This window comes from Lygodium microphyllum, chromosome 29 (assembly GCF_053477565.2).
Source record: "Lygodium microphyllum isolate KBCC chromosome 29, Lygodium_microphyllum_v1.1.10, whole genome shotgun sequence".
NCBI classification, from domain to species: domain Eukaryota; kingdom Viridiplantae; phylum Streptophyta; class Polypodiopsida; order Schizaeales; family Lygodiaceae; genus Lygodium; species Lygodium microphyllum.
Genome location: NC_141163.1, coordinates 113,597,279 through 113,619,515, shown reverse-complemented (window position 1 = coordinate 113,619,515; position 22,237 = coordinate 113,597,279). Strand labels below are relative to the sequence as shown.

At 37.6% G+C, this 22,237-nt stretch overlaps 2 protein-coding genes across 9 annotated transcripts in view; one reads left to right on the top strand and one right to left on the bottom strand.

The window, feature by feature from the left end:
- Positions 1–7,589: 7,589 nt before the first annotated feature.
- On the top strand, positions 7,590–21,247 carry LOC148011049 (ABC transporter B family member 15-like). Of its 2 annotated transcripts, XM_087672195.1 has the most exons (9): positions 7,590–8,482; positions 9,528–9,582; positions 13,440–13,615; positions 15,779–16,236; positions 16,325–16,554; positions 16,669–16,979; positions 17,103–17,981; positions 18,087–19,084; positions 19,264–21,245. In XM_087672195.1, the coding sequence occupies exons 1-9, from the start codon at positions 8,090–8,092 to the stop codon at positions 19,628–19,630; spliced, it is 3,867 nt and encodes a 1,288-aa protein (XP_087528321.1). In that variant the 5' UTR covers positions 7,590–8,089; the 3' UTR covers positions 19,631–21,245. The 2 variants fall into 2 exon arrangements, with proteins under 2 accessions (XP_087528321.1, XP_087528322.1); XM_087672196.1 differs by lacking the exons at positions 7,590–8,482; positions 9,528–9,582 and adding an exon at positions 13,241–13,364 and having other exon boundaries at positions 19,264–21,247.
- Positions 13,609–22,237, bottom strand: part of LOC148011048 (uncharacterized) — a 25,797-nt gene continuing 17,168 nt past the window's right edge. For 2 of the 7 annotated variants that reach the window (XR_015689593.1, XR_015689592.1), the window contains one exon: positions 13,609–15,330. Coding sequence is in view for 1 of the 7 variants with exons in the window: in XM_087672197.1 (XP_087528323.1) it covers positions 13,972–13,992; positions 15,101–15,350 (271 nt within the window). In the remaining 6 variants the exon portion in view is untranslated. Of the gene's footprint in view, positions 15,351–22,237 lie in introns of all 7 variants that reach the window. The other 5 variants (XR_015689598.1, XR_015689599.1, XR_015689595.1 and 2 more) reach the window with 4 other exon arrangements.

Sequence of the window (22,237 nt, the reverse complement as noted above, 5' to 3'; positions counted from 1 at the left end):
ATATATCATACAAAAGAACTCTTTTGTATGAAATGATATTATTTCCTACAAGATAATATTATTTCATTTGATACAATATTTAATACCAATTTTGTATCTCTATATGTAACTTAAGGCGCATGCCCCCTTTTTCCATTACAATTGTAGCAAATGCTAGTATTTCATTTGATACAATATTTAATACCAATTTTGTATCTCTATATGTAACTTAAGGCGCATGCCCCCTTTTTCCATTACAATTGTAGCAAATGCTTTAGGTTGGCTAGTGTAGGATGAAGGACGAAAATGTAAATTTATTGTAGGTCTTTAATTTAGATCTTTCTTTTTCGAGTGGTGCATAACTTCACTCGTAGTTTTTAAATTGATGTCTTCTTGCAAAGAAAAAACAAGTGGAACCACATTATAAAGCACTACAATAAATGAAATGAAGAATTGCTACAAAGAGCCAACCATGAGGATTCCACTGGAACTAGGAATTTGGATGCATGAGCCATACTATTGGACATTGCAAGAGGAACATGAAAAAAAAGAAAGGCACCTACATAAGTCTAAAATGATTGAAGCTAAGGCAATGTAAGTAGGTGCTCTATACTATTCAATTAACAATGCATTATTGGCTTTAAAAAGAATGGAGGAAAAAAAATCAACAAAGATATAAGTGAATACCTTTTTCTCTTTTGAATGAGAAATTTTTATCCCAAGCTAGAATAGAATGAACATGGCTCAAGGGTCATGACAATGCTATACTTACACAAATGTTAAAAGGTTATGTTTCCTAATAAAAGTAATGTATTTTCTTTTCCTTGTGATATAAAATTTTCACTTTATACAGAAGAATTATTTTATTTATTTTATTTATTTGTTTAATTAATCTTAGATCTATAAAATTTACTTAGTATATTATCCAATCATGTTTCCAAACTTTAATCATTAATTTTAGGCTATTTTCTTATAACCCCTTGTGGAGTCATTAAGCGAAAAATATATACTTAAAATTATTTATACTTATTATATTTTTACTTCCGTTACCTTTGTCTTAGCAATCCCTCAAATCCAAAGACTAGCTAGACACAACTTGCATATACAATCCTTGGTATTTATACAGAAACATCATTTCATTATTTCTATAATCTTTCTTTTATACGAAACATATATAATATGAAAGCATGTTATTTTGTGTAAAATACTTTTGTCCAATAATCTTTTACTCAATCCAATATGGCAATCTACATATTTGATGGCATGTCTGCGTATTATACCTTGTATATTTACATGCCATCATATAATGGTCCCATATTTTATATATAACCTAAATCTCATATTTGTATAAATTCAAGCTTGTCGTTGCTCATCTCTTGATAAGGTTCCATCAACCAAGAAAGAATAGCTATAAAGAGATATTACTAACTTAATGTCTACATATACCTAGTGACATGCAACTTTCATAAGGTTCAAAGAAGATTTCCCTTTTTTACCCAGGTTTCTAGAGTATATTGCAAGGTATATGTCGAATATCTTTTGTAAAATTTGTACATAAAATCTTAGCAACAACTAATAGAGAGTACATGAAAAAGAACAAAATAACATATATTTCTTGCATTCCAAACAAACTAATATAAAGATGGTTCTATCCACCCATGTGCTTCCACCTTGAGGCTTATATGACAATCTAAACATATGATAGGTGAAGAGTTTAGGCTTATTGAAAAAACACTAACTAGGTGAAAGATAACTAGTAATGGCTCTAAGACTTGGTTCAAAAATAAAGTCATTTTGGGTTGCCGCTTTCAAAATCAACCTATATCATTTGATTGTTTACGAGATTTTAGTTTCCATGCATGCCAACAATTTGAACATACATTGTGAGTGACAAAATGATGGATAACAAAGAGTTTGGAAAAATAAGTTTATTCATAGAAAACCTATAAGATAATACCTATTGGAAAAAACAAATTGAAAAATAGATATACTTGTGGCTCATATTTCACATCGTCAACTTCATTGCAAGAGTATACAAAATTTGTTTTGGTATTATGGTTACTTTCTTTGAAGACTAATCAATATAGCTATCTACTTAACTACTTCGTCTTTGAACAAAAATGAAATTGAGTAATATTCCAAAGCTTCTTTTCTCTTTTGCAGAGACACAATGCTACTTTCTTAATTTGGAACTCTTATTTGTCTTTTGGCAACTGCAAAATGGTCTCTTTGGTGCTTTCTAACTTCTTCAAACATTTCATTCATGGCATGCTTCAAATGTGTGTTATTTTTCTAAAGAAAATCCTTCTCAAATCACAAGACCTACCCAACCACGTCCAAACGAGGTGTGTATCCTAAAAGACCATTGTATCCCATTGCCTATAAAGTTGAGCATAGATGTCATATCCTTAAATGGAGGTTTTGGTTTTTTGGAAGGTTCTATAGGATAGAGTTTTGCATCAACCTAAAGATCTATATTCTTTACTCCCTCCATCTTGCCCATGTGTTTTTTTTGTTGTTAGACAAAGTGAAAAGGATTGTTTCTCTTAAAGAGAGATTAGTATTCAAGATCTAGCTCAACATGAGGATTCTAGCTTTCTCTCCTTCTCAAGCACCCAATTCTTCCATTTTCCAAAAATGGAGAGAAAATAGATTTTTTTTCTCTTATGGAAGAAGAAAAGCAATGGTCGATATCCTTTACTAGGAGATTGTCATTCACAATAGGAGGCAAGTAACATAATGCAAAATACAATTGAGATAATGAAAAGTAAGAAGGCTATGGGAGAAGATGGTGTGAAAAAGTTCTATTTTGCTAAATGTTTGAATGATCTACCTTATGGCTAAATTTTTGAGATATCGCCATTAAATTCCACCTTCTTGACATTACTATTTTCATTCATCATTTAAGAATTAAAAACCATTAAAAAAGTATTTGGAAATTTGAAGACAATGTATAAAAAAGGATTCTCTTCATCCCTTGATAAGGTTCCATAAACCAAGACAAAATAGGTATAAATAGAAATGGATAATTTGATGTTCTATGCATGTTTACTTACTTGCAACTTTCATAAGCTTCAAATAAAATTTTCTTTTTTAGCTAAGTTTTTCAAGTATGTCCAAGGGTGTATGTCAAAGTATCTTCTTAATTTATCATATGTAATATCCACATTGGTTTAAGATCATGTACTTTTCATGAAGTTTTAAGATAACTTTACCATGGGCTACTATTCATTTGTTTTTTAACAAGCTATTTTTTACTGCCACTTTTAAAAACAACCTTTATTAGTTGATTGTTTATAAGACTTGGTTTCCATGCACACCAACAATTTGAACATACATTGTGAGTGACAAAACAATGGATAGTAAAAATTCCAAATAAATAAGTTTCTTTAGAGAACAATTACAAGAATCATGCCTAGTGGAAAAAACAAATTGTAAAAGAGAGATTTTTGTGGTTTATGTTTCACAAAGTCAACTTCATTGTGAGTATGCAAATTTATTTTGGTATTATGATAACTTTCTTTGAAGTATGATCAATATAGCTATCTACTTGGCTACTCCCTCTAAATCCTACACAAGGTTTTCATAATTATGGACAATATAGCTTTTGGTTGAGTTATTTGGTTGTCTAGAATATGTAGATCCACAAATACTTAAACTTCCAATATCATTGCCATCAACAAGTCAAATACACCTCCTTTTTTGTATGCTAGTGCTAAATGCAACCTTTGGAAGGGTGTTCCTTTACAATATCAAGAAACAGAATGAACAACTTTATAACAAGTGTGCATCCATGCCTACATGTATGGTGTATGCATACCAATGAGTGCACATGCATTTACACACACATACACATTAATGCATTATTATCTTCAATGAATTATGCAATTAAAAAATTCCTACTACATAGATGTATGATCTAGTTTTATTAATGATATCAACGATGATTGTCATGATGAGTTGTGCAAAATAAATGCAAACTATGAGTGGAAATATACCATTGTGCATCAAAGCTACAAAAGAATCCATTATGGAATGCCTTAGATGTGTTGTATTCAAATATAGTAAACTCTTTAAAATGCAATGTTGCTCATGAATGTTATATTTTTAAAGTTCGATGCTAAGATAATATTATTTAAATATTTTCTTGGTAGTGGAGGGGATGGTATCATGGTAATTTTGCATCTTCCTGGTGGATTTGTTACAAAATATGGCTCTCACTTTCAAGATAGTATAATAAATGTGAGGACTATAATTTAGCACAATATGATCAAGTCATTTGTTGTGGGGACAAGTGAGGTTAATTGGATCACAATAAATGTGAATTTGATAAATGTAAGGATGGTCATTTGTTGTTGTGGTTACAAAAGCATGGTTGCAATATGATATTTAAATGTTATTCTACTAGCAATAGAGATAGAAGGGGGTGTGTATGCATGCAAGTGTGATGTGTACACTTACACCCATGTAAACACATGCACCTCATATTTTCTATACTAAGAAATGTTAATTTGATTGGATTGGCCTTTTCAAAATTATTTTACTTATTTTTTTCCATTACAAGAAAAGAAAAGTCAAATTTAAGGAGAAAAGCCATATGACACTAATCTTCCCCCAATGTTAGGTCATACAACATTGAGGTCCATTGGCTACATAATATTATTCGGATACATTATTTTAGGCATGTTATTGAAAAGCTTGGACTTTCATAAAGGCTTCTTCAAAACAATTTCCTCGTCCCTTTAAGAAGTATGGAGATAATCTTTTTTTTTTTTTTAGATATGGGCACAAATTCCCCAAGATTGTAATATTTTCCACCATAAAAGAAGAAGAAATTGAAACATCCACCCAATCCTTACAAACCAAAAGTATTGTAAATGCCTTTACACTTTATCCAAAGGCAGCTGTATCTCATTGAAAGTTATACTTCAATAGAAAACTCAAATATCTTATATATGATTGTTAACATGCACATTCATAGGTATCCACTCACATACAAAAGTATGTACATATATGTGCAAATATAAGCACACATGCACGCGCACACACACTCACACATGTATGCATTTATGCATGTGTGCATATGCATGCATGCACGTGTGTGACACATAGATGTATGCACGTGTGTGTGGGTGCATTCGTGCGTGAGTGCGTGCGTGCGTGCGTGCGTGCGTGCGTGTGTGTGTGTGTGTGTGTGTGTGTTTCAACAAAGCAAAGCTACAAAGCTAATGCATTGATAATACTTAACCAAAGTAACAAGGTAGAATAAATGGATAGTTCCATTATCTGTGTGTGTGTGTGTGTGTGAACAAAGCAAAGCTACAAAGCTAATGCATTGATAATACTTCACCAAAGTAACAAGTTAGAATAAATGGATAGTTCCATTATAAATGTGCGTGCGTGCGTGCGTGTGCGTGTGCGTGTGCGTGTGTGTTCCATCTTTGATTTTGAAGGAATTGGACAGCACAATGAGCATGACTTGTTGGGTGAGCTATAATAGGGGTGTTAGTGGGCACCAAAGATAAGATTCTTTGGATAAAATGAAATTTAAGTGATGCATGGGCCTTTGAAATGATTGTGGAAATTGTCTTAACCTTTTGAAGGTGACATATTGTTTTATTTTACAAGGAGAGCCCAATAAAGCACTTGAAGAAATCATGCATTCCCCTTTTGGATGAATAAAAATGTTTGATCAAAGAAATCACAGAGTCCATAAAGTTGAAGTAAAAAATCTTAAGGCACAATTATAATTCATTTATATTAATAAACGTGCTTATATGCTTCAAGTTCCTGTGCACTTTGGGGAGAAGTTATTATGTGAGGTAAGGACTAAAAATATTAAGATAAAGTGATAATCCCTTTACATGGCTTCATTTTTTGTATACTTCAATTCTTATACACGTAGAGAGAATTTTGACAAATGTTGTATTATTTGGTGGTTGGATAGAGACCAGATTTGGTGGTCCACTTGTAAACCTTGACACCAAATGTGATTACCTTGTTCCCTTTGAATTTTTGTATAGAAGTTCCAATCTTTCTTCTAAAAGAGCAACTAGCCTAAACCCTCTTGAATTGTTCCTCAATAGACCACTTTTTCGAGGTTTTGAATAGTTTGTTCATTTTCTTTTTCTTCTTTTAATGCAAACCTAATGGAAGGTGTTAGTTCCGAGAAAAGTGGTACAAAAGAAAGTGCTTGAAAAGAAAGATGAAGAGGGACAACCAAAAAAGAAATATAATTGCAAATGTAAACTTGCATGCAATTTATGTGCTCACTGACTATTGTTTGAGCCTTCAAATGGTGTGAATGGCCCTTTACTAAAGATTTTTTGTCCCATGTATGAGATACACGTCGACAAGTAGAGTGAGAGGTTTTCTGTTAGGAAAGAAAAAGAAAAAAAAGGAGTGGGTGGAGGTTGGGCCCCACCTTCAAGGAAAAACAATGGGTCCATGTGGGTTCCATTACATGCATGGGTGGCCAACATTGAGTTGTCATCCCCTTGGTGGTTGTGTGACATCATCCCATGGAGGAAAGTGCTTGGTGTCTTCTAACACATGGCAATTTTTCATGACCTTCAACCTCTAGTAGAAAACAACCCTAATTTACATAGTGCCACGTATGGACACAAGATAAAAAGCCCAAATTGAAAAACAAAAGATTTAGTCTACAGAAAAGGGTGTTTTTTCAAAGAATGTATTTAAGAAAGGACAATAATTTAGCCAAAAGTTATAGGTGACCATTGTTATGTAGTCAAGCCATTGATATCTTTCCTTTGAACTTATAGGTGCTTTTCTTTCTACAATGATTGCTATAATTTTATTAAAACGTGAAAATAACACAATGTTAACTCGGATTTTGAAGGATTAAAGAAGTAGGGGTTTGGGAGAGGAAAAGGAAGATTATTAATTTGCTCCTCATTATTCTTGCCTTTATTACCAAGAACTTGATCTTTTTTGGTGTTGGGCAAGGCATCTACCCTCATCTCTCAACCATTGCCGATTGTGTATCTCTTAACCATTGACTTGAGGGTGCTACTAATTCCTTGTGGGTGCTAAAGTGCCTAGTAGTAGAAGCCTCCTCATCTTCCATGTTGGGTGGCGCACATGTGACCATTGATATTTTTTGCATCTCTTGACCACCCTATTCAAGTGTTATGGGTGTGTCTCGATACTTGCTCCACGGAGCGCCAAACTTGTCCCAATCTTCTCTTATGTGTGGGAAGTTTATGACACCTTGAGTTGATGGCAAATCTTTGTTTTGGGGTTCCCGGGAAAATCTTTTCTTGGCACGATAGGATCTTTGGTTGGCTACATTGTTATGCTATAGGGGGGGGGGGGGGGTGTGGGCAAACCAAATCAAAGGAATTGCAAAATGGAAGGGCAAATCTTTTTCTTCTTGAGGGGATCTTAGAGATTCTTGGCCTCTCAAGAGACAATGTATGGAGGGCTCACTGGTCACGATCTCTCATGTCGGGTGGATGTACCACAAAAGAGCCACCTGGGAGACCCACATGAAAAGAGCGGAGCGGGCGAAGAACAACAAAGGGAGGAGGCTGATCTCAAAAGTGGAAAATTAGCACAAATAAAAGCCGAAGTGCACACACACACTCTCTCTCTCTATCGATGAGCAGGTCAAAAAGCTTTACCTTTGCATCATCATAAGATCATTTCTCTTTCTTTTAACTGGCCTTCTCTTGCGTATTCGTTTTGGCCTGAAATGGCAGCGGCAGCAGCAACACCGCCAATGCTAATCACCTACTTCTGCTGAAACAAATTACAAGCCTCAAGCTCCGGGTGTCGGACGCATCCTATCCTGTTCTTTTCTTTGCTTTCCTTTCCTTGGCAAAGACAAGAAGATCACACAGGCAGGGACGCGACGTCCCACACAGAGAGAGAGAGAGAGAGAGAGAGAGAGCGCTCTTATTTAACAACCGTCCCAGCTTGTGTAATTCTTGAGCTTGCTTCCCACGGAAGACAAGGCTGTTTCATCAATGACATCTCATCTCAGCAGCATTTTAGCCCTTTGCATTTGAGAAGAGGAAGAGGAGAAGGAGGTGCATAACACACGAGAGGGCAGTTGGTTTCCTATATATATATATCCAGCTGCTCCTGCATGGATACAATTAGAAGCGACCCTGCGAGTACTGCAAGCATGGTGGTTGAGGAGGACGGGGCAGCAGCTAGAGACGATGCTGCCAATAATAAGAAGAATCGTCCCGGAGGTGGGAAGAAGGCGGCCCCGGCCCCGCAGAAGACGACAACCCCCCGTTCCCTGAAGGACCTTCTTCTGTCCCCTGCTGGTCCTCACAAGGGACCCTCCGTCCCTTACTGGCGCCTCTTCAAGTACGCGGACCCCTACGACGCCCTGTTGATGCTGCTGGGCGGCGTTGCCGCCGTCGTGGACGGCTTCACCCTCCCCATCATGGTCTACATCCAAAGCCACCTCATCCACAACTTTGGCTCCATCCAACACAACCCATCCCTCCTTCGCAACCAAGTCTCCAAGGTCCTCTCTCCATTTCTCACACAAGCTTTGCTTTCTAACTACTAGTGCATTCCCATACTACTACTACTACTACTCACTACCGAACATTCAAACAAGTTTTTGCTTTACCTAGTGCATTCCAATAATGCATAGTGAATGAACATTCCAATAGTACATGCTACTACACACTAACGAGTCGAAAAGCTCCCTTGATCAAATGCGCCTTCTCCCTAACTTCAACTCCACCCAACATACACATGTAGTTCCCTCACAGTACAAAACTTGAAATTAGATTACATAGACACACGACACGGTTTCCAAGTTTTATAAAGCACAGCAATTAAAGTCCAAGAATTTAGGCTCTAACCTTCCCTACCTCAACGAAAACCAATAAGGTGTCAATTCTCAATTATGAGAAGGAACACTGTACAAAACAATATAAGCTATCCAAATCAAAGGAATCCTCTAATTTGTCCTTATGTGTCGAATTTATTCAAGGTTCGTTGCATTCGACTTAGCTTAAGCATTAACACATTTCTCTCAATTTAAATTCCAAAGATACCCAAAACATTCATCCATTAGAGCCATTCTATTTAGCATCTCATATTTCAAAGCTTTGCTAATTCAACCTTGATAAACGTAATATGTAGTTCTTAAAATTAATCAATAGTGTCCTTAGTCAGCAAAATGGCTTCTAAGCTAAAGTTGAAGTGACTTAGTTATGACATTTATATGTGTTTTAGTTTGCAAATATGTAAACTTCTAAATTTCTAGATTGTTATAAGATTGATGGAACACTTTGGAGCTTCTAGTAGTCATATAAATATGGGAGAACATTCTAACTCTTCTTATTATAAGAGCAATGATGGGAGCGTTTCTATAATAGTTCACTGAATTTGAGCAAATCAAAACACACTTATTAAAAAGTTAGTTTCTAAAAGCAGAGCTAAATAATACCCGTTTGAAAACTTTAGCTATCACTTAATTATCTTCTTACAAACTAGGTTAGCAAAGTGCATCTATCAATGTTTCTTTAAATTTCACGTGCATAAGTTTTCTCATGCAGGATTGCCTTCTTTTCATCTACGTGGCTGTGGTGTCATGGGTAGCTTCCTACTTTGGTAAGCAAATGCAAATTGTAAAATGATTTTAATTGATTACATGAAAATGTTAAACATAAGATTGTAAGCACAACAATGGAAAGTTGCAAGATATTAGTACAATTATGAATTGCATGATGTTAGATGTCCCCTTTTCTGTGATGGAAAACTATACACATTAGACCATGAGGGCTTCACTTACAATGTATATATTTGTCAAAAGATTCCTTCCATAATTCTTTTTAAAATTTTAAGCTTTTAGTAACTTTTTTCTTAAAAAGCTACCGCAATTTAGCTTGTCTTCAAGTTTATTGCGATACCTAAATGTTGGAAGATACTAGGATTATACATTCAATCTATATGATTATCTCTACCTCTTTGAGCAATATCTTTATAAGGTCTAGCCTTTGCATGACTCATATTGTAGGGTATTTCAAATCCCACATTTTTCTCTCCATTTGTACTTTTTTGCTGAATTTATTCTTTCATTTTACTACCCTACATGAAAATCTCATATCAAAAAATATTTTCATGTAAGGCATATGATTTATGCTAACTAGGCAACTAATCTCATGTTTGAGAGATCACACGTGGCACCTTTGCTTCTTTGATGATATGCATCAAGGAATCACAAACGTAGTGTGAAATACAAGATGATGCCACACGTCCAATTATTCTAAGGGAAGACACACTCTTGGACACCCAAAAAGGGGGGAGTCCCTTCCAAATATTAGTTGAGAGAGTGAGAGGAGCCACACTAACCTTTTCGCTATGTGAAGATATGAGTAGCTAGCAATCTAAATGAGCAACTAAGCTTAATCACACTAGGACCCTCCTACTTGGCCCTGCCAAGGAAGATGACCAATCAAATGTTTGAGTAGGCAAGAGCTGTGACCACACCATGTGAACATAGTTGTCCAACCAAGAGATGCACATATGTGATCATGAGCCCAAATATTAAGCACCACACCATCACCTTTTGGACACACAACCCACTCTAAGTTACAATGGCATAAAGAATCCACTCTTTGTTCATAGTTGTTAGGATACCTAGAACAATGGCCTTAGTATTTCACTCTATACATTCAAAGGTTTTCAAGTACTTAAAACAATGATCATGGTGACCGATACATTAAGAAAATATAAGACCTACCAATGACATAAATTTGATGAATATGGAAATTATTAAAAAAGGTTATACACATTTGATGCCTTTCTGTTGTGTACAACCCATACACACAAGTTCTTACATAAGTGACATTATTTACATCGTTAAATAATTGGGAAAGGAAACATGAAACTACTTATAAAAGGCCAAACCAAACTAAATAATTGCTACCAACCCAAATAGTGGCAACTTTGGGGGCTTTTAAACTTCAACATGTTGATATGCTTAAAATTTTAAGGTACACTATCATTGCAACAACCTAAAAGCATTCCTATCATAACATGTTTCAACACATATGAAACATCAAAGATGCAAGACTATCTTAGATCTCCTTTCAACATGCAATACAACATGCTATCTAGAGCTTTTTTCCGATATGGGCTTACTATTATGTGCCTTGAGTTGTTGAAAGCTCTTATCTTTGTTGAGAACACCTTTCAAATTCAGAGACATTCACTTTCAATTTGTATCAAGTTATAATCTTGCATGCAAATCATTACATTCATATGGATTCTCCTATTACTTTCAAAGTTCAAATTTGAAATATACCTTCAAGATGAGTCCAACGGACTAATTCACATAATCTCTATCAAGCTAGGAAGGTATCCCTTTAATTGAGTGCATACTTCACTATACAAGAAAAGTCACACTAACAAACAAACAAACACAAAGACAAGCACGCACGCATACACACACATGCACACGCACACGCACAGAGCAACAACAACAACATTTTCATTCTCTCTTAACATTGTGTAAGAAGCTATTCGTGAGCCCTAATAAAATAAGCACTAAACAAAGTAATAACATCATAAACCATATAAAGCTCAAGCGAATCCAACTTGTTGACAATTTACATGGCATGGAACCAAGTGGATGTTTACCCACATGACCATGATAAAGCTTGAATGAAGCTAAGTGGAAAATACAATCACTAAAGCCAAAAAAAGCATCAGACACTCTAATATCCCTAATCTAGTAGTATATCTAACATGGGCATGAATTCTATTAACCTTATATACCATAAGGTGTCATGGTCATGCTCTTAAACATTGTACAAGTAAGATTTTGAATTAGTAGCATTGTATTTTTTATTCTCACCATCTAGCTACTATCAACTTGTTGAGAAATAGCATTTGCTATTGGTAAAGTATGCAAGAGAGGGTTTTCTCTATTGAATAGCCAATTACAGAGAGATTTGTAGAAGAGAGAAGTAATAAAGTGAGGTATATATGTACCCAAGGTGAAAACATCAAGTGCATTGAATTAATCAAGGTAAAAAATATATTCAAAAAGTTGGATGATTAAGGCTTGAGGCTCCAAGCAAGAGGATGTGGGTTCAAGTCTCTCAATAGGATGAGTAGATACTTTCCCTCCATTTCTTAAAAAGGTTCGTATGTGGTTATTCTCATGTTTGCAATGTTGCAGCTCTAGCCCCTTTCCACTTGAGTAGGTAGGTTACATTTATGTGTCATCTCTAGAATCTTAAGCCCTAACCAATGCTTTTTCAAAAAAAGAGCTTTGCTTTTTTATTGCAAAATAAGGGTCATGCAAGACCATGCAAAAAAAGGGACCCATTTCACATAGAAAACAAGATTTAATCACATAAATTAACAATCATATAAAGAAAAATGTCTACATGAAAACATGCACAACTAGTTGCAAGTTGAGGCTTCTTTCTACAAATTTCTAATGAGATATTTCTAACTAATTTTGGTCTTACCCTTTGGCAATGCTCTAGTGTGTGCATGTAATAGCCCTCATATCATTGTCAAAGAAAAGAACACAAGATCTACATGTAAGACCATCAAATAGAACATGCAGTGAATTAGACAAAATAAGGTTTCAACGAGCAATAATTGCATTTTGATTATTGCAACCACTTTATCAAGTTATTGAGAGTAGAACAATCTAGCCAGAACCTTGAAAAAATCGACAAAGGGGAGACTCAAAGCAAAACTTTGCTTGCTATTCACCTCATGAGCAACCAATTATTGTTTTGTGTTTTCAACTTAATGATATTGGCTAAATAAATGGCATATGGATTCCCAAAGGGCTAAAGCTTGGTGGTCACAACTTGGAATGGTAACCATTACTTGCACCATTTTGCAAGGGCAAATAATCTGACATTGTTTACATTACTCTTGGCCTTCTAGGACAGTGACAACCACTCTAACAAATAATCTAGCAATTTTGATATGACTCAGCCCTTCTAGGATAGTTACAATCGCTCTACTATTCTTGGTTAGCTTGAGCCTTGCATAGATCATAGGCCACAAATCAAGTGTAAGGGAAATAATCAAGAACAAAACCAAATTTGCGTCCTGATGTCAACTAAAGCTAAACAATCTCGTGAAAGGAGTAAGTATATCAAGATTTTCTTAATGCACGAGTTTCTTTAAACGCATGCCTTGTTGTTTTCTAATGCAATGCCATTTTTTGGCAGTTTATTAGATGACCTCACCGCACCCCATATGGGTAGGCTTGAAATCCGCCAGTTCGTCCCTAGGAATCAAGCCGGGCTGCTCTAAACATTGCCGCGTAACACATGCCGTGTTAAACTAAAAGCCATTGAGATAGTGAACCCCAAAAGAACACATGATTTCTCACTGCCAATGCATTGACACTTGCAATGGTTGGGGTTTAAATTCTTATGATGCTGTGACCAAATGGATGAGTATGATTTTATCTAACCTGCGTTTTGTTACAGAGGTCAGCTGTTGGATGCATGCGGGTGAGCGGCAAACTGCGAGGATACGAGCCAAATACCTTCGGTCTGTGCTGAGGCAGGATGTCACTTTCTTTGACTGTGAAACCACTACTCCAGAAATTCTCAATCATATCTCAGCAGACAGTGCAGTGTTGCAAGATGCAATCAGCGAGAAGGTTCGTACATCTTATGCATCCATTTGCATCTCAAATTTGAAACCTCAGCTTACTGCAGTCTCTGAGGCTTGAGCATCATGACCCGCTTCAGGTCATTCCTGGACGAAATGCATCCTCTTTATAATCCATAGTAGATAATGCAGCTCTTTTTAAGCTTTTAAATCATTTTCCGGGGCAGAACCTGGTGTCTTTTCCAAAGCTCTGGACTAAACCAGAACTTGACAATTAACTTTGATATATGGTTAGTGAGACAACTCCGTTTTCACATGTCTAGTTCTGGACCTGCTTGGTCACTATATGATGTATGGCATCTTATTTCCATGATGGGACACACTGTTTCTGTGCTATTTACCATTTCATGGCCTCATCCGAGTAACCTGTACAAATCACACGTCAGCCCCTGGAGTAAGAAATGGGAGGAAATAAGTAGTAAACGAACAGACAATGAAAACGTCAGAAACTAGTATGTTCTGATACCTTCCAAAGAACTGTTACAGTCATTCATGCTAAATGGCTTTATCCTTGCCAAATGGTGCATCACTGTTTGCATGCTAGACATTTTACAGTTAAACGAGTTGAGAAAACTCACCAGAGGTGTACTTCTCGTATGGCTAAAGATTTGGCATCCCTTCATCAGGACAGTGGACCAATGTTTCTACAGTTCAAAATCTGAACTGCAGGTTAACTGAATAGGACAAGTAACTGCGACTGTTATTTTTGGTGGAAAGGTTTCCACTCCACTAAATAGGACGAGTAACTGTGACTGTTATGTTTGGTGAAAAGATTTCCACTCCACTGAAAAACTCTGTGGATTTGTCATTACAAAACCATAGAGAGACTGATCAAAAAGTGCTCTTCAAGATAAAAGTGTTATAAAATCAACCATTGACACACTTTAAGTCTTAAGATAGCAGGTCATGCACAGAGGCTGAAAGTCCGTTCAATCCAAAAGGATTGCAAGAACCTGAACCTGATAGGATGTAATCCACGCAAACATTCAGAAGATTTCAGAGGATACATAGCTTTGAACATAGTCTGTACTGCCAAAATACTCAGAGAATCTTCTCTCTGTATGCCAGTACAATCATAATAACTGCTCAAGAGATTTGAAAGCTGGAGGCCATCCCTGTTCCTGGATAGTACAGTTTCACAAGGCTAACAACTAACTAGCCACACAATAACACAAGGAAAGTCTCTGTTTGAGGCAACCAGTTTGTCATTCTTGCTTCCACCAAGGATTAACCTTATAAAGGTTTCACACTAATAAGCATGGCTGGCACTACTTAACATGCTAGTTGAAAAGATCAGACATATAAATACTGCATCACGATCTGCTTCCAAAAAGGCATCTCCTGTGTGAAAAATTGCCATGCATTGCAAATCCCCACTTCCCAAGATCGATGGAACATGTTTTGTTAGCATTGTTAGTAAGGGCATATGCTTATACAATCGCTTGGTGACAGTGAATCATGAAGGAAATTTTACCTCAAGAGAGAAACAGTAGGCCTTGCTTTCGGGGATTGAAGTAGGAGAGCTAAGAACTGCAATGCTCCAGTGCATGCCCAGTGTGCACTTGTTTCTGACGCGGGTACTTATGAGCCCCATTCCATCATTTGGAAACCATCTTAGTGTGCACTGGTAGCTGGTCCAGATATGTGCTATTGAGATGTGCATGCTTGGTAGGCATTCAAAAGTGCTAGCACAATCGGTTATCTCTGCACCCATCAGAATGTCCCTGACGAGTGAGAAATGTACTTTATAAACTGGGACTCGGGCTTCAAGAGTTCTGTTGATTAATAGACAATTTCAATGGACAGGGTCTTATCTACTCAAGTCAGTGATGATGAATCCAATCATGCAACTTGCTAGCAGAGATGGGCTGATAATATATTGAATCACATCTGCTTTATCAGACAAAAGCATTAAAGACGTCAAGAATATCATATATGGTTCACAATAACTTGGCCTTACTAGTTTTCCACATTATAGAAATCAGATAAAGAAATCAATAATTCCTGAACAATCCATATTTAGATACAGGGTTTCAGCATTTTAATGAATTTCTTGCAGTTCTCAAGCATTGAAATGTGATCCTTGTAGCATATTGGTGGTTGCATGTTCAAGGCTCGAGCTGCAGTGATGACTTGTGTTTAATTTCTGCAGGTTGGCAATTTTATAAAGAACATTTCCCACTTTATAGGGGGTTATCTGGTGGCATTTCTTCAGATATGGAAAGTAGCCTTGCTAATGATTCCATTCCTGCCATTCATGTTGTTGCCTGGAATACTTTACAGCAAAGCCATCTCTGGATTCTCGCAAAAAACACATGCATCTTATGGACAATCAAACACTATCATAGAGCAAACTTTATCATCAATCCGAACAGTCTATTCATTTGTGGCAGAAGAAAGAACAAAACATGCATACTCAAAATCCCTGGAGAAAGTTGTAGACCTAGGTAAAACACAAGGGTTAATAAAAGGACTAGCTATTGGGTCCAATGGCATAATATTTGCCATTTGGGCATTCTTGGGATGGTATGGTTCTATTCTTATTACGCATCATGAGGCAAATGGAGGACAAGTTTTGACAACAGGGTTCGCTTTACTAACCGGAGGCTTGTAAGTTTCCAGCTCATAAGTATTTATCTGTAGTGATCACCAGAAATAGGCCATTAAGCATGCTTCTTGGTTACCATCACTGTTGTAGGGCTTTGGGGCAAGCAACTTCCCATGCAAAAGTATTTGTTGATGGATGCACCGCTGCATACAAGATATTTCGGATAATAGATCATGTACCAGCCATTGATATTGATGACTTACGTGGTCAGATGCTTGAAAATTTTGAAGGGAAACTGGAGTTTCAGCATGTCAGCTTTTCCTATCCATCAAGAGTTGGGGTATCAGTCCTGAATGACTTTAATCTGAAATTCTGTCCAGGTATGAAGTTACTGTGCTTTCCCCTCCTAGTCTTTAGAGGCTTTATATTTGAGAATAACCTTTCAAATTTTTTTTCATGTAACTGCTCTGAATAGCACTTGTTGTGGCATACAGGGAAAACAGTGGCCCTGGTAGGAACTAGTGGGTCTGGAAAATCAACAATCATATCTCTGATTCAAAGGTTCTATGATCCTTTGTCAGGGGCCATTCTCTTGGATGGGGTCAACTTAAAAGAGCTGCAGCTGAAATGGCTAAGACAGAAAATGGGACTGGTCAGCCAAGAGCCTGCATTATTTGCAACCTCCATCAAGGATAATCTCCGCTATGCAAATGAAGAAGCAAGCATGGATGACATAATAGCAGCTACAACATTGTCAGGCGCACATAATTTCATATCAAAGTTACCAAGTGGTTACGAGACTCAGGTAAGATTGGTGATTGGATAAACTTTCTGTGCATGAATAATAACACATCTTTAGAATTTCTGCAATGCAAATTCACATGTGTCCACCCTTCAGTTATTTTAATCACTACTCTAAACCTTGCAGGTTGGAGAACGGGGTATTCAATTGTCAGGAGGACAGAAGCAGCGCATTGCCATAGCAAGAGCTATATTAAGAGACCCAATCATTCTCCTTTTAGATGAAGCAACAAGTGCACTAGATACTGAATCTGAAACACTGGTGAACCAGGCCCTAGAAAGGGCTTCATCAGGCCGCACAACCATATTGGTAGCTCACCGTTTATCAACAATATACACTGCTGATGTCATTGCTGTTCTACAACATGGGGCTGTTGCTGAACTCTGGAGACGTGAAGATCTCCTTCAACATGGAAGTTCTGGATTGCATTCTGCTCTTTCAAGACTACAACATCATGATAACTCTGATGAATTGAACCATGCATGCTCTAAGCAGGAGAATCAGACATCCACAAATGCCAATTCAGAAGGGGGAAAGCTGTATAACGCCATGGATAGAAAAAAGAGTGAGAATTATGAGTCCAAAGAGACATTGGAGAGCATGAAAGAAACTTACACTCCATCTTTGCAAAGACTTATGTCTTTGCAGAAACCTGAATGGAGGCAAGGTCTCTTGGGCCTGACAGGGGCTGTTGGAGCAGGGTTGATTCAGCCCTTCTACGCTCTTCTTATTGGTGAGCTAGCTTCTACTTACTATTTGGAGAATGATGGAGAGAGAAATGCACGAATCAAAAAGTACTCTGTAGAATTCACCTCCCTAGCCATAGCATTTTTTCTGGTCAATACCCTACAGCACTACAATTTTGCCATCATGGGTGAGTACTTGACAAGGAGGATACGAGAAAAAATGGCCCAAAAGATTCTGACATTTGAGATTGGGTGGTTTGACAAAGATGAGAACTTTTCAGGAACATTATGCTCAAGACTGGCTTCGGATGCAAACATGGTATGGCAATAACTGTCCTACAGATTAAAGGTTTTTCAAGCTTGTGATTAAATGTTAGCTATCATGTCTATACCTAATATACACATCGACTAAATCCAATGGCAGGTGAGGTCCTTACTCGGGGACAGAATCTCTTTGATTGTCCAGACTGCCAGTGCTATTGCTGCCAGTCTAATAATAGGCTTATATACATCATGGAGGCTGGCACTCGTTATGACAGCCATCCAACCTATCGTGATATATGCATACTTTTACAGGAAGAAAGCAATGGCTACACATGCCAAACAAGAATCATGTGCACGACAGCATGCTAGCCAGCTAGCAAGTGAGGCTGTGTCTTTGCATAAGACAGTTGCAGCTTTCTGCATGCAAGATACCATGCTCTCCATTTTTGAGTCTAGACTTAACCAGACCAAGAGGAAGATGGCAAGGCATTCCAACTCTTCTGGAATGTGCATTGGTATTGCTCAATTTATTTTGTTTGCCTCATGGGCATTAGATTTCTGGTATGGAGGGCAACTAGTCACAAACTATCAATCTTCTTCAGGAGATATTTTCAAAACATTCTTTGTTCTTGTAAGCACAGGCCGTGTCTTAGCAGAGGCAGGAACACTGACTCCAGACATGGCAAAGGGTTCAGCTGCTTTGGAATTTATTTTCAAGGTCCTAGATAGAGACACTTTGATTGACCCTGAGAATCAAGAAAGTGAGAAACCAGAAGTTATCAGAGGGGATGTAGAACTCAAGGATGTCTATTTTTCATATCCTTCACGCCCCAATGCAGTAATTTTCCATAATTTCAACCTCAAGATCAATGCAGGATCCAGCTTTGCTTTGGTAGGGCAAAGTGGATCTGGGAAATCAACAATCATAGGACTCATTGAGAGATTTTATGATCCTCTGCAAGGAAAGGTCCTTCTTGATGGGAAGAACATCAAGGCCCTGCAACTTCGGATGCTACGACAGAACATTGGTCTTGTCAACCAAGAGCCGTCACTTTTTGCAACCACAATCCGCGAAAATATTCTGTATGGAAAGCCTGATTGCTCAGAAGATGAAATCATTGAAGCAGCTCGGGCTGCCAATGCCCACAACTTTATCAGGTATAAAGGCACCCTTTCCCATTTTCCCGGATGATACATTCCTTTGAATCAGTATACTGATACATTCCTTTAAATGAGTATACTATCTTGTCAATAATTAGGATTAACATTAATTGCCTTTTGAATGTATCATTATTGGGATCAACACAATGTGCTTACTGATTTCTTGTAAATGCCAGTGCATTACCAGAGGGGTACTCAACAATGGTTGGTGCATTTGGTCTTCAATTATCTGGAGGCCAAAAGCAAAGGATCGCTGTTGCAAGGGTAATTTTGAAAAATCCAAAAATATTGCTCTTGGATGAGGCCACAAGTGCATTGGATCCAGAGTCTGAAAGGAAGGTACAGAATGCACTAAATCATGCAATGGTCAACCGCACAACTGTCATTGTTGCACACAGGCTTTCAACCATCAAAGGTGCTAGCAGCATTGCCGTTCTCCAAGCAGGCACCATTGTTGAACAAGGAGATCACAACCAGCTGATGTCTAAAAGACCAAATGGAATCTATTTTTCTCTCGTTCAACATCAAGGGGCTTCTGGATAACCACAAAATATAAAAATGTCATTTTCTAACATCAGGTGGAACAGAAAGTGTCTGTTGACCAAACCCAGTCTTCAGTTCATTACTAACCAATTCCACCCCATCATCAAAACTTAAGTAGAAACTGAGAATTCAGAGGGGTATGGACAAGCTATCCAAAAGTTGGTTTGCAACTAAATATATTCTTCACACGTTTGGTCCTTTGAGACCATCTCAAAAAGTGTATAGAGAACAGGTGCATAGAGGAAACAAAAAGGGAAACAGAACTATTTTGTGAAGTCCAAAAGAGTATGAGAAATGAGAAACACATGCCTCTCTCTCTCTCTCTCTCTCTCTCTCTCTCTCTCTCTCTCTCTCTCTCTCTCTCTCTCTCTAAGGTTGCTGAATCAGAGAATAATAAGATGTACAAGAAGCCAAAGCATGCAAATGCCACGTGCACAACTAAAAACCAAAACCAAAAAAGCCACCTGGATACTAACAAGAAAAACAACTTGTTGAAGCCCTTGAACACACAAAGAGTGTCTTGCATTGCCACACACAATGATTTAAGTTGTGCAAATAACAACCATGGAGCAGTCACATGAGAGATAGCAACCCTTGGTGTTCATCATAGAAGCCACCTGCTGTGAGAGATAACCTCTAACCATGAATTTCAAAGGTCGAGTCAAAGACAAAAAAGCATTTCTAATCATCAAGTTGAGGTAATCTTCCCTAGACCATGCTCGATTAGTACTTTGCAATGCCAATTGAGTCCAAACTCTAGATATGAAGTCGCAGCTGTCCACCATTCGGGCACGTGTAAGTAATACAAGAGACCCAATAGTCACACTAGCAATCTTGCATTACAACACCCAACACCAGTAGGGATGCCTCCAATCAGAACTCTCCATAAAAAATCTATACCTAATGTGAGAACTTTTGACTTCCAGGATCCAAAGGTTGGACTTCCTCTAGAGGAAAGTCTTCTACAGAATGTATCTTATCACCAAAGAGGAATACAAGGAGAAAGCTCAACTTTGGGTGAGCCCCTACGCTCATGATCCACCTCTCACATCACCTTCTTCCCAGTTTCATAGGGAGGTTGTCGATTTCAAACGGAGGACGGCACACCTCGTGCAATTGGTGATTCCAGATACAATGGACAACGTTAATGTCCCACGCACGGTTGTAGGTGCTGGCTCAACACCAAATGTTGAGGCGTATCTCACACAGCAGCAAGCCGCCATGGCAAAGCAACTTAACATCCTAAGTTCAATGGCAAGTGAGATGGCAAGCTTGTCTATACTTGGGTCAAGGAGACCATAGTTGCCAAAGGTTTTTGAAACGGGTTTCATACGAGTTTCTTAAAACTTAGAAACGAGTTTCATTTGAGATGAAAAAAGTATAACAGTTTTATATACACATACTATATAACTCATGTGACACAAAAAACATAAATTAACATTATTCATTATTCTATACAATGCAAATGAACATTCAACATGGCATCAATATTTGCATGCATCATGGTCCACTTTCCATGCCCAACATCAACTTTAGTTATAAAAGGACCCATCGATATATGCAATCATGGATAATGCTCAAAACAAATCTATGGCGATCAATGCCAATATCCATGACAACATGTTGAATAAATTCATGATAAATGATGATTACAAAAGTCCAAAGACATTTAGGGTATGGCATTTGTGAAAGTTAAAAAATGTGTTTCATATGTTTACAAAATGTCTAGGTATGAAATAAGTATCCTAACCTTATGAAATGGGTTTCCCTTGCCTTTGTATGGCAAGCTAAAGGATGGTGAGAATGGCCATTGTCTCTCAATGGAATGAATTGTGAAGTCACCAAATCCAAAAGTAGGTGGGGGGGAACCTCCATAGCTCATTGCAATGCTCTCCAAGAAAAATCGCCTCATGAAGTTTTAGAGCATTCTTTTTCTTTCAAAGGCTTAGTAGCATGCATCATATGCACTTTATTTACTTGAGTATAGAAAACTGATAACCGATGTACAACGGGCATCGTTGCCCATGATAGCAAGGTAGCACAAGGAGTGCCTAGAGGTAGATGCATATGCTCTCGTGGTGTAGGGAGCAAAGGTCGATGATGGCACATCTTCAGTGGAGTGACTATTCTTGCCACAATAAGCGCACCTACTAATGGTCCATGCTTCCACCTTTGGAGAAGCCATGGCACCAATTTATCAAAACTTTAATGGGAGGGTGGGAGGAGGAAGAAAATAATGGTATCTTCCAAACGATACAATGGAAAGAATAAGAGCTTGGAATCTGAGATAATGGTGTCACTTCTTGTAACCTGTAGGTTGTATTTGCTTTCACAAAGAATGAGGATCTTTAGCTCTTGGAGCACCTCTGCTCTAAAACCTTTGTACATGTAAACACTAGAAATATAGTGAATGGAACTTTTGAATAATGTACAATGATGATATTATGGTATTAGACATTGACACCTCTTGGACCAAGGGGTGACAAGGCGTGGGCATCCATGACATGGGCACCAAATCATGGGCAAGGAAGCCAAGTCACCAAGCAGGGCTGATTGTGGGCAGTAGGGCAAGGGCCTACCCAGTCAGGCAAACTAGTTGGCTTGCCT